Below are 13,265 nucleotides of genomic sequence, written 5' to 3' on the forward strand. Positions count from 1 at the left end.
TAACAATCTCCAAATTTTCTAGCAGAAAATTTGCACTGCCAAGAAAAACCTCACAGCAATTCCAACAGGATTCTTGTAGCAATTAGAATTAAACCTTTAAGTTTGAAGGCCACCGTCTGCTTACATACCATGGAGTCCCACTCTGTTGCAATAAAGGCAGGCTGGGGAAAGAGTTCAAAATCAGTTTTGTTTTGTTTTTATTGAATCATTTGAACTTAATTACATCATTGTGCCAGCCATTGAGTTAATGTAGCAATTCTTCCTCCACAATAAGCAAATGTTCTGCTAGTTAACTGGTCAGCTCTGTTTAGTGTTAGGTCCAGGAGTTTGATGTTTGTCATCAGTTTTTCTGAATTGCTCAAAATCTTTCAAAATAAGGGTCTACGGAAGGCTCAGTGACTTGCAGGGAATAATAATCTTTCCTTGAGAACAGGTGTACACAGAGACCTACAAAATATCATTTTGATCACGAGACTATAATATTAGTGCATAACATCATTTCTTGCACAATATCTGCAGTTATTTGGAATGGAGAAGACAGAAGGGTTTTTTGTTTGAACTCTGAAGCTATTTATTCAATCACACTCACATGAGCTGATGTTACATGACTGTAACAAATGTCACTACATTTAAGCATGGCACTGAAATGCTGCCTAAAGGATATTATGGAAGAAGAAGGAGGAAAAGCAGTAGGAATTTAAAGAGCCTCCAGAGCCTCAGTTATATTTTATATTATCGTCTTTGTGCCAAAATTGTTTCTGAATGTATCCAGCAACAGCTTTCTATGTTTACAAAACTCTACATACAAACACATCCAGATTACACAGAAATTCACTGATGTTCTTTAAAAAGCTAAGCAATGTCATTTTAAGCATACAGCAGGCATTACAATTAATGCTAAAAAACTGTCTATAGTAGTAATATTTTATATACCAAAAAGTCCAATTCTAACATTTTTCTCATAAAATAGGATGACTGCAGTTTGCAGTTTTAAAGTGCACAATAAATAGCTAACATTCAAATTCTCCTTTTGACACATGCAGCAATTTTTCTTCAACTTTTAGGAAGTCATTACAATTTACAGACCAAGCTAGGACACCAACTTTGCCCATGGATTAAAAAAATTTATCAGTGAGGATATAGGCATGATCAAGTCTGTAGGTGGGAAGTTAACTGGATAAAATGAAGTTTACAGAAACAATTCCATTTCCAAAGTCCCTCAGAGATCTGTCCTAGAGCTTCTAAGAGCTAGGCAGAAAATGCTAACGGTATTTTCAACATTGTTTACCACAGCATCAACCAATAACCTTATTTCAGTTGAACTCTGGATTGATTAGTTGCAGCCAAAGCCTGGCAACTGAGCACATTACTCCTTCCCAGCTAAGTTGACTTCATTTGATGAGCTTAGATTCRGTCCCGGATTGGGCACTTTCCCATAACTCAGAAATAACCAAGCACTTGGATGGATGCATGGAAATCGCAGTACAGATTAACAGAGCAGAAGCAAACATTTACCTTATTTTCTGATCTGGCACACCCAGAGGATCRCATAAAGAAAGTTGCATTATTCTTGTCCTATTCATAATTAGAGCATTATCAATTTCTGTAACGGTTTCATAGTTTGGTTAAGAATTTGGGTTACTGCAGGTTAGCACTGTTCTCCCAAGGCACTAGAAATGGTATTCACACGTATCTACCTCCATTGGCATAGTTGTATTTTAAAAAAATATTTATATAGTGGAAGTTATTTTTCCTTTGACATATTACTATTTCACTTTACAAAATAAGCACCTGCATTATATAAGCATCCTTCTGACTACACAGATTTACACAGTTAACAAGTGAAGTCTCTGCAGAATGAAGAAAAATTTAAGCCTCCAAAATTACAGATAAAGTTACAACACCTTTTAGGAGGCAGCAGCATAGCATATTTTAAGAAATACCAGCATAGTTGAACATATGTCTAAAGTTATTCTTTAAAAAGTACTTTAAACCTACCCAAGGGGCAAAATACAATTTGCTGGTTAACAGAATAAAATTGCATCTTAATAGAACCACTTCAGTTGCTGCTAATTAAAATCACCCATGTGAATTCAGTCTTCAATACTGCAGTGAAACTTCAAGGTAGAAAATATGGCATCTCAAGTGCCAGATCTCCCAGCAGTAAGGGCCACTGGCACGTCCCCTTTTCAAAAAGATACAAAAGCTCCACTTATACAATTACTGGCAGTCACCACGTTGTAGTTAGGGAACTATTTCTGTATTTCCTGTTATGATAAGCAGTTTTCCTGCTATTAAGTAGCAAACATTCCTCCCCAGGGACATCCTAGAACATTGCACACCATTGTCTCAGGAATGGCCTGCTGAATCATGCCCAACAGCAACACAATAGAGCCCACATAAAAGTATCTTGCCAAGTTGAAAAACAAAACAGAGAACACAGCAGTGCCCCAAGCTTTCATTAGCCACAAGATGTACGTCCTCTCAACATCCAAGAGGCACGCAGTCCTTACCATGCTTGCTGACTGGACCTGGAAGTTAAAGTACTAGTCTTTGCTTAGGAGTTATTTGGAAGAAAAGTTCACAAATGCAAACTTTGCAATTGAAGATCACTTCGGCAAAGACTGAAAGAGCACTGCTAGCCTGACAGGGGTACTAGTGCTCCCCTCAAGAAAGCAAACGTTTGTGGTGCCTGCTGTAGAGTCCAAGCAATTCCTGTGGAGGAGGTTTAAAGCATTCATTGCATCATTCTTCACATCTAATGTTCCCCTGAGCCTCCATATACTTCTGCTTAAGTTAACGAACATCACCTGTGAAGCCAGCAGACTTACCCTTTTGCTTAAGTGGCTGGGGAGCCCACCCAGGGAAAGGACAACAGTAACCTTCTCAGGGAGGTGACAGCTCAGGTAAATGCAAAGTTCACTGGGGAAGACCTGCAACTTACTGAGAAGACTAAAATCTGTACATAAGATTAACACCTCTGACTACAAACACGTCTACTCGTGCCACTAACAAATGCAACAAGAAAAATATTCACTGCACATTCCAGATGCATCTTGTCTTCCTTGACCCCCAGCTCATAGCTGAGAGGTCCCTCCTGAGATGCATGAATATAGTTTTAATAGGCTTATGCTACTCAGTTCATATTAGGATTTTAAGTGGCAAAACACCTTAGTTTGAAAAGCAGATTAAGTCTTTTGTAGTTTGTATGGTAATAACTGAAGAAAGAAATGAGCCTTGAAGGCGGCATATGCTTACAGCTAAGAAAGCAACGTTTTTAGGCTTTTGTTTTATTCCGAGTACAATAGTTTAACTGGCACCATAAATAAGTTCACTCATTCTTCAGCTAGAAGCATTTCCTGTATTCCTGTTTTGCTATTTAGCATTTGAAGAGTTTTAGCACAAAAACCTATTTTTGTAATAAATATAAACATTCATTTTTTAATAATCTACATGCTTCTAATATTAACAACATTCACAAGCAGACAAAAATGAAGGCCACTGAAATATCCAAGAGTTTAAAGAACAGTACTAAAGAAGGAAGGCTAATATCTTTAATAATATCTCTTAATGATAGCTTTAATATTATTAGCAATATTTCCCAGGCTTTTCTACCAAAGTACTGCAAGCCCTCTTTAAGAAAAGGATGAGTTTTCATTAAAAAGATTTTCATCAGAGATGTCCCCAGCTGTTCTGTTTCTTCCCTAACTAAAACTATTTCCATAACATCACATTCAAAACATTTACACAAGCATCTGAGACAGAACCTGTACTTACTATAAATGTATAAGTAGCATATTACCATGACTAGAAGTAGCAAAAGCAAATTTAACCAAGACTTAGAAATAGGACACAAGGCTATTAGCTCACTTGCTATGACTATTCAACATCAGTTAAGATGATACCAATGGAAGGTTCATGAACAGCAACTGTAATTAAACACCTCTGTCAGATACAAGCCAGGTTATTTAAGGTGGGTTGTTTCTATATTTGAGTATGTGGACAGTTCAATTGAACAGGATTTTAAAAAAAAGAAATTTAAAGACATGAACTATACTGCTGGCACAGAAGATCAAGTGCTATTTTCTTTGCCCTGTAAGGCTCAGAGACTAGAAACAACAGTTTCATGCTGGAGAAGAGCATTATTTATGGAGACCGTTAGAAAGGTGCTGGTGACTCCACTAAGTATATTACAAGTATAGTCTAAATACAGAGGTGGCTACACCATAAAAAGCAGAACAGATGGATATGACTACAACATGGAAAGGTTTTCCTCAAAACACAGAAATTTGATTGCTCAAGGGTAGAAAAAGGAGGGGAGAGAGAGAGAAAATTTGTGTCTACTTATTTGAGGTTTTCACCAGCATCCTAAGAAAACTTAAAAACTAAGCTTCCTTACTTTTGAATAGATAGTTTTTAATACTAAAAGTCTGGCTTTGATGCATTGGAAATCCCGCAAAATAATTTAAAAGCTATTAAGGTTTGTAGCTGCCTGCCACTTTGAAACTGCAATCCACTTCACAACAATACAAATTACAACCAGACCATTTTTACACATATCAAGTGGAAATAAATGCACATTTAGCATATGCAATGATATTAGCATAGATAATTTGCTAGGGTTTTTATATCTACTATCCAATTAACTATTCTTATAGGAAGTTGAACTTGAAGCAGTAATTCTACTTATTTAATATTGGTAAATACTTGAGGCATCCTTCACAGATGATTAGTCTGCATAAGTGAAGGAATAACAAAACCCAACATCACTGACTGTAGTGGAGAGTCAGAATGCAAAGAGTTGCCATGCATCTGCTTTTCACAGTACTCCAGTTCTGCTTCCTCCAAAGTTTATGTACATATTTACATACATGTTCATGGTTTATTAAAGTATAGGCATGCTGTAAGCRTAAATATCACATACAAACAATTTCTTTTAATCGGGGGGGGGGGAATTCCCCCCACTTTCTGCTGTCTAGGCTTCATTTGGAAAGGGATAGCCTTATCTTCATACTATACTTGGCATAAATGCATGAATTGCATTAGACTTGTATAGAATAAGCATTACCAACTCCAAAACACAGAGCCCTACCACTTGAAAAATCAGAACCTCCCTTTAGCTATCACCTAAAGGCCTAGCTATCACCTACAGACATAGCTAAGGTCTATTAAGATTGAAATAAAGTACACAATAGCAACTCATTTAGTACCCACTCCTGAATGGATGAAGCCAGGAGCTGAGCCTCATCAGCTTCAACAGGAACATGACTAAATCCAAAATCACCCACGACAAATGATTTCCAGCTATTTAACTTCTTTTGCTCAGAACAGATAAGCAGTTTTTATTGCTGAGCTATTTTTTTCCTTGGCAGGTGACCCAGATATTTAACATACTTATCCAGTATCAAATCTCTCTGGTAGGTTTTTAGATTTAGAATACTAAAGGTTGAGTGGTTCGGGTATCTTTCTGCAGTTCTATATTAATTTGCAGTGTTGGGCATTAATCTGTACTTCAGTTATTCTTAGGAAAAACCATGGCATATGAACAGTTAAGCAAGTCATAACACCTGAGGATTTCGGATTCCTCAAGATTTTGTTTGCTTGCTTAAGAGCACTGCTTTGCTACACTTGGAAGAAGCTTTGGGTAGTTCCCAATGTGATTTGAAGCACAACTTAGAGGTCATATTGCAAATGCATGTCATCTACTCAAATAAACACATACGATGTTTGCTTGTTGCTGGCAAGGGAAAAGGAAAAAAAAATTTTAATTGACACTGCTGTAGTAACATCAGCTATTGTTTGTCTTAGTAGACACCTCTTATTCCCAGGTTAATAAGACAGTCTCAAGGTTTAGTAAGCAATGGAAGTCACCAGAGATAATACTAAATATGTTTGCTTAGGGGAAGAAGAGCAACAGCAGCATGAAGGGTTGGATGAAAACATTTCAAGTCAAAAAACGTTTACCATAAAAGCAACAGTGCAGTTCAGTACACAATCCTTGAAAGACTCTGGGAACAAAAGGCACAAGGGCTTTGATCTGTTTTCAAAACTCTCTGCTTGTGCAGAATTTTATCTGTATGTAAGAGCAAATGCAAGCAACTCAAAAGGAATATTTTGAATCATTAAGAATGTCTTTCTCCTGAAGTTTAGGTAGAATCATCCAGAGATGATGATCTATTCCGTCACACCATTGATGCATGAAGAGCATAAAAGCACTTAAATAAGGTTTTTTATCAAAAGAGTGATTAAATAGCTTAATAAAGGAAGTACCTTTTATATTTCACCACTGAAAGACACTGGTTCATATTTAACTCATACCTATCATGCAGTTGTGAAGTGTCAAAATTTTTGTCACAGTAACTAGTAAAACTCATTTGTAGTAAGTCACGGGATGGGTAAACACAGTATTTTCTGAAGTATTTCAGTGATTCTGTTTTCCTGAAGATGCTCACTATATACACTTAGCAATGCAGGTGTACTAGCTGAGAAAAGTGACATTTCTGAATGTCTGCCTGCATTTAAAGGTGGAAGAGACTTCTGGATATGACGACCTTGAAGCAGTGACAAGCACAGAGCTATGAAAGTTAGACACAAGATAACAAGCTGAATGACCTTAAAGTACACTTTAAATTTCACAGCAAGTTTCATTGGGATTTATTCCCATTCCTAGAAAAATTTCTTATTGTATTTGTTTTCCCCCTGCACATGCTGTATGCTTACTTGACAATACTTTAACTACCTATTACAGTTACCTTAACATTTCCACATGAACAAGATAAGATGTAAGCAATGCAAATGCACTTCAGCCCAAGACTTGTTTCACTATAAATGCAGCGATTAATCTAGATTAATTCAGTATCAGTTCAAACAACTGTATGTCCAGCCATAGTATATACTGTGGAGAACCAAGGCAAGCTGTTGCAGAACATCCTCAAAACAAGATGAAAACTTAAGAGCAAGTTCCATCCTCTTCCTCTCAAGACTTTGCATCCTAACTTCACAAAGATACCTCACCACAGACTGCCAACCAAGACATAACAGTTGAATCCAACTTGACCTATGCTCCTCTGCTAGGCTATGTTAAAACTCTGCATGTGAATAATCGACAGAAATATCTCAAGAATGCTCTACAATCATGGAAGGTGTTCTGTGCTATCACAGAAGGTAGCAACGGATGGACTTCATGAAAATACTTATTGAAATGCAATGCACACCAGAAACAGAATTGAATGATGCTTTCATAACTCTATTCCTCATACATGATATCACACATTCCTGCATGAACCCTGAAATTCCTTTTTCCAATTACTTTCTCACTTATTTCTTGATATAGTTCCTAGCACATTCTATTTCTCATTGCTTAGGTGACCTTGGAAGGAAGCCACATGTCATTTTAATACAGTTAAACAACTGCATGAAGACATTCATATAGATCTTGCAAAAACAAAAATGGTTCATTTAACAAAAAATCCCCGACCCTATACGCTTCTGGTATACATTGTCATTGCCTGATCTACTGTTGTAAAGCTTTATGAACTGAAATAACCACAAACAAGCTTCAGTGCACTGTTTTGAGAAAGACAACACATCTATACATACTTGCTTTCTCCCCTACAGCATGTGACCTGGTTTTCCAGATGTCCTACTTTTTTGGTATATTCAGCACTAACCAACCACTGGTCAGCTTTTTGCTAACCTGCTGACTTCCCGCAAGACATGAGGACAGCAAAGCAGAAGGGGCATACCAGGCACAAAACTTCTGTACTTTTAGTGCTACTCCATTAGCTGTATATAAAGCACATTAGAGAACACACACAAAGAAGGTCTATTCAGCACTTCTTATTTAGGGAGGGCTGCCTAACTGAAACACATGGCTAACTGTTTTACATGCTGTATTTAACAGAGGGATCAAACAGACAGGTTTTACTTTTATATCCACTAAATGAATGCAAAACACAAGTGGATTCTCATCATTGTAAAATTCTCTTCATACATGTGCTGGAACGTATTTTTATTTTTATTTTTTTTAATTGATACAAATTTCAGTAGCAGTTAGTGAATGCATGGAGGACTGAACATTATTTCCCCCTTGCTCCCTTACGATTTTCTTCCCGAAATATGTGAAAATTTCATAGTTTGGAATATCAAGGATGTAGGCAGATGGAGAAAGGGCCTCTCTCACACAGGAATTTTCAGCATCAAGGTGTTTTGAACCTAGCTTAAAAGACATGCAAGCAAACTGCGAACAGAAACCAAGATTTTGTTTGGATAGTCAGCCCACATTATGTTCATAATTGATTTTATCACCCAGGAGAAACTCATAAACTGACTTTACTTTGTTGGAGATAGAAACTTCAAACRTTTTCCTTGTTGTTACCTATGTGAAATGCCAGGGACAGAAAGGAAAGCCGACTGTAGAATTGAACTCCAAAAATATCAGCAAAAAAAGGGTGGTGCTCAAGAGAAAGAGGAAATGTCTGAGAGGAAGAGCTTTTGCAAAACTAGTTAATGCAGCTGCTTGCTCCTCCTTAAGCAAAATGTAAAGAAATTAGTGTGGTGGAGGAAAAAAAGGTTTTCATGCAATATGCAGATTGCCATAATTTTGTCTGGATGTCATGTATCCTAGCAAAAAATAACATATGTATATACATATGTATGTATATATGTACATACATGTACGTATTCCCTGCAACAATGCTCGAGGAACATAATCATTTTCCCATTCCAAGTTTTTGCTTTACCTGTCACTTAAGATCAAAATCAGGTCATGTGCAGCTTTTTTTAAAAATATATGTTGTCATGAACATCTCTAAAGCATCAGAATGAAAAATTCATACTTTTTAGGTTTGTATCAACACAAGTGAGCGAAAACTTTGCCTGTCCTACTTACAGATAAGACATGTTTAACATTTGTATGACGACAGACATCTACATGTAAACATTTAAATATTTCTCACAGCCACAAGCAGAAAAACATTGTGTGACAGCCTGTAGTCATTCCTCCCTCCTCACAGTATAGAAAAGGGATAGCTCTCAGCAGAAAATCATTTTAATGATCAGATAAATATTTAATGGAACTGACTTCCTGCTTGTATTTTTGGGTCTGTGGGAGGAAAGAGTAAATTCCAATTTGAATTTCATAAACAGAATACCCATCTTCCAAATTAGCAGTTCAGCATGGGTGCGTGCACACAGAGAATTTAAGCTCAAGCTTTCCAGTTACACAGAATATAAAGCTACCTTGCTCAAAAGTCAGACTTCTACATGAAATTCAAGAACTGTCATTCCCAAGATCATTTTATTTGCTATAAATAAGCTGCTGTTGAAGTAAACAAGATGTCCCCCATGCATATTCTAATCATCATATTAAAAATACAAACCTGTACGAAATATAACAGTGCTTTTCTTGTAACCAAAAGGTAGTCGAATGTTTCGGAGCAACCCCTTTGCGGTCAGTCGTACACGCATGTTGGATAAGGAAAATTTCGGGGACCATAACATGTCTTCAGTGCAATTGGAAGATAAGCAAGCAAGAAACAGCCTCCATATACTGTCACATACTATAATTTTAATTCACCCCTGGCAGAAGTCAAGCAATTCTTGCTTTAAAAAAATAAATAAATAAATAAATAATTCAGAACTCCATTCCTTTGCCCTTATTCCTTATGCACAGACAAACAAAATCAGAAAAAGCAGATATCCATAGTGTAGATGCTGCTGGCAGCCTCTCCCCACCAGATGTTGCAGAAACAAAGCTTGTCCTCAGAATAAAACAGACTTAGTGATTCAGAAAACCAACAGCCTCTGAATTACATCAGAGCGTTCATGCTTAAGCTGCTATGGGACTCAGTGGGGCTGGGAGCTAGAAGAGGAAAAAAGGGAGGAGGAGGAAGTGGGTGGTCTCCCCAGCTGAATATATCATCCAGTAATGTCACAGATCATATAATTATTCTTTGGAGACTGTTAGGGAGAGGATTACTTTAATATTCCTGGAGGCATATTGCAGCTCTCCTCTCTTCTCAGTGTCACTGTAGATCATTTCAGGGCTCATTTTTAGCAGTTTCTTTTGACTGACTTGAGTTTATCCAAACAGAATTATCAGCTAACATTTTCTACCAGAGTTTTTTGGCTTTAAATATTATGTCAACATTTACAGTCTTAAATCCACAAATAAGTCTATTCTGTAACAAGTACTTGAGGACTGCTTAACAGAAGTACTATTTAGTTTGGCAGCTCAACACTGCAGACGCTTCAGTTTATCAGAATAGGAACAAGGAAGCAGGCATCCATTTCACATTAAAACAAAACTCTGCCAGCTGGATCCTGAATGAACCCAAACACTACAGCAAACAAGCAGTGCTACAGAAGTTCCTTCAAAATAGATGCTGTCTCCTTATTTAATTAGCCCTCTTAAAAAAAAATTTTTTTTCACTATTTAATATATGCAAAGGTTTTACAAACACATTGGTCTCTCCCAGCTGCCACTAGCAAAAAGACCAAAACAAAACAAAAAAAACCCTAGAGAACAGAGAAATGGAATCTTAAAGCAGTCACTATCCACTACAGAGATTTCAAAACACCACATTTTTCCCTATGACTATGATCTAGAAATATATGCTGCTAAGCACTACAGACTTGCACTGACCACTTTTCTGGGTAAAGCACAGACACAGTTCACTACTTTGTCCAGACTCAGTAGCTGCCTTGGTGGCCAGCCATAAGCCTAGGGACAACACAAGTACCACTTAAGAACAGCCATTCTGGGACACAAGACAGTAACAGCTCATATTTTCTTACTCAGGTTGCTTGCAGATTCAGCTGAAGAGCTTCCACAGTCTTTGTACCTTTTAAAGGCAACAAAATTAGGTACTTCCCCTGCATCAGTCCCCTGCTTCTACCATTTCATCAAACCACAGGTAATCTTTTCCAGCATCTATCCCTCCGACAGTTTTTCGAGTTCCAGAATCCATTAAACCAACTTGCTCTGAAGCAAGTATAACCCAAAACAAGTATAATCATACTGACAGGTCACATCCCTATGATGCCTTACCCATCCTCTTCTTACCACTTATCTATTATATTTTAATAGCATGTCTTACTTGCTCAAGAAGCATAAAATTTTAAATTCTCTAGTGTTTATATGCCACATCAACTAGAACTAAAAATAGCATTTTGTTGCTTCATTCTTGTCTCTGCACATCTCTGACATCACACAAGCTGGTGCAATGACAACAAAGCAGCTATATGTAAGCACTGCAAAAGACGTGCAGCCCAGCATCAAGAAAATCAGACCTCTGTAGCATACTGCCAAAGAATATCACTGAACGCCTTGTGATGGTGTTCCAAAATATTTATTTCCCAGCAAAGTGGTGTACCACCAACTTTGAAGTACTTTAACTGCTCTTTAGTCTTTGGTCCTTGCAGTCTCAAAACCATTCAGAATAAGTACAAAAGGCAGTAAATTAACTAGCTTTTTTGTTCAGTTCTCAGGGCAACCTCTGCACACAGACAGGCATGCACGCATGTAGTTCCTGCTACGTCACCATCATGCAGTCCTTCTAGCTTGAGGAATTTTGGCATTAACAACATGTGCTTGCCTACCTTTCCAACGGCCTGCAGTTCTAGACTCCTCCCTAATCCAGCACCAGAATCAATGATAGCACTTCCTTTTTTGTGTTAGAAGATTATGGACTCTACGCTTAGAGATAGTTCTCAGTGGTAAGCCAGAAGGCTTGTTAAAACATGTCAGAGTAGTCTCACATTTTCAGCATAGTTCATTAGTCCATCTCTTCAAATATTAGATCACTATTGTCAAATCTTCCCAGAATAAAGGCATCCTTAGACTTTGACTGGGCCTACAGCCAATCTTCAAATGTTCCTCAAACTCCAGCCCATACCAGGTTCTCTTGCTCACATGGAACCCACAACTCCCGTTTTCCTTCTGCCGTCCGCAGCCCATTTTGTCCATTTCCCAAAGACAGGACTGCTCCGTGAGGTCTGATGGAGCAAGCAAACATATCTCCCAAAATTCCTCTTCCACTGCCCCTCTTCCCCACTCCCAGTCCGGGTTCAAATAGACCATGAAGAAACAGACATAGTATAAGGTGGCTTTTTTTGTTGTTTTGTTTTTGGTTGGTTGTTTTTTTTTAATCTTATGTCTAGGGGGAAAATACTTTTTTAGCCTTTGGGGTTGGAATCCTGCTAAATCCCACAAATCTGGAATAAGTCTGCTTTATGCAGAAGTAGGACCTGACAGCATTAAYAAAAAGCAACAGAAGCATGTCAGTCTCATCTAGCATCCAAAATCCAGATAGCTCTGACAAGCAGTCAGCGAGAGGACTGACCGTCTCTATTTGAATATTCCTTATGGGAGATCAAACTCACAGAAAGGTTCCTCCAATCTAGTATTTCTAGAGCTGTATGTTACACCGCTGTGGTGTCTGTGCATCTGCCAGTGTTGTTTCCTGTGCTGAGGAAAACATTGGCCCCAACTCCATACCTGCATTATTAAGACCATTTAGTACCTACTTTTGACTGGGTACAAAACTAGGAATGTATTCCATGAGATCCAAACTCAGCATGACAGGAACATGCATTCTCTACACTTGATGCATAATGAGGATCACAGAGGGGTCTATTTCCATCTTGACATCAGATAAAGGAGATGGAAAAGAGCATCAGAAAAGAGCAAAATAAAATAGGAAGTGGTACACAACACTGATGGGAGAAAAGGATGGATAGCTTCTCCTTACCAGCCCTGTACTGCCGTCTTCTCCCCAACTCCAAGGGCAAAAGAGGTGATCAACATGGACAGAGAGGCTCTTCCCCATAATGATCACACAAGTCAGTTCGTGTTGCTAAATACATTAATACCTGACGATACTGTCAGATTGATGGTGGGGCTACATCTGTTTTAATCCCAGCACTGCATCTGCCACTCCCTGGTAACACTAGCAATATGACAAGGAGGAAGCAAAGGACACCAGCATCTGTAGGTTCTTCAATTGAGCCTCCTGAGGCCAAGTCTACAGTTATTTGTATGTGTTCCTGCTGCCTCTGTTCCTCTTTCCGCACACAACAATCACTAAGAGCCATCAGAGCAGGACAAGCATCTCATAGCAAATAAATCTAAATCAAAAGTTAGATCTATAGATCTGAAAACACCAGGCAGAAGACAACTGGCTCCATGTAATAAGACAGCATGGTCAGAGCTGAGCAGATGGGCTTTACTGGCATGCTTTCATGCAGGAAGAATTGAAAGGTGA

At 38.1% G+C, this 13,265-nt stretch overlaps 1 protein-coding gene across 1 annotated transcript in view; it reads right to left on the minus strand.

Annotated features, from left to right (window-relative positions):
• The window catches only part of MTUS1 (microtubule associated scaffold protein 1), a 52,673-nt gene extending 42,834 nt beyond the window's left edge, over positions 1 to 9,839 (minus strand). Inside the window, exon 1 of the mRNA XM_026078180.1 lies at positions 9,381 to 9,839. Coding sequence (XP_025933965.1) covers positions 9,381 to 9,501 — 121 coding nt within the window. The 5' untranslated portion in view covers positions 9,502 to 9,839. The remainder of the gene's footprint in view (positions 1 to 9,380) is intronic.
• Positions 9,840 to 13,265: the final 3,426 nt, after the last annotated feature.

The sequence above is a fragment of the Apteryx rowi genome, unplaced genomic scaffold (genome assembly GCF_003343035.1).
Source record: "Apteryx rowi isolate R43461 unplaced genomic scaffold, aptRow1 scaffold_472, whole genome shotgun sequence".
In the NCBI taxonomy this organism is placed as follows: domain Eukaryota; kingdom Metazoa; phylum Chordata; class Aves; order Apterygiformes; family Apterygidae; genus Apteryx; species Apteryx rowi.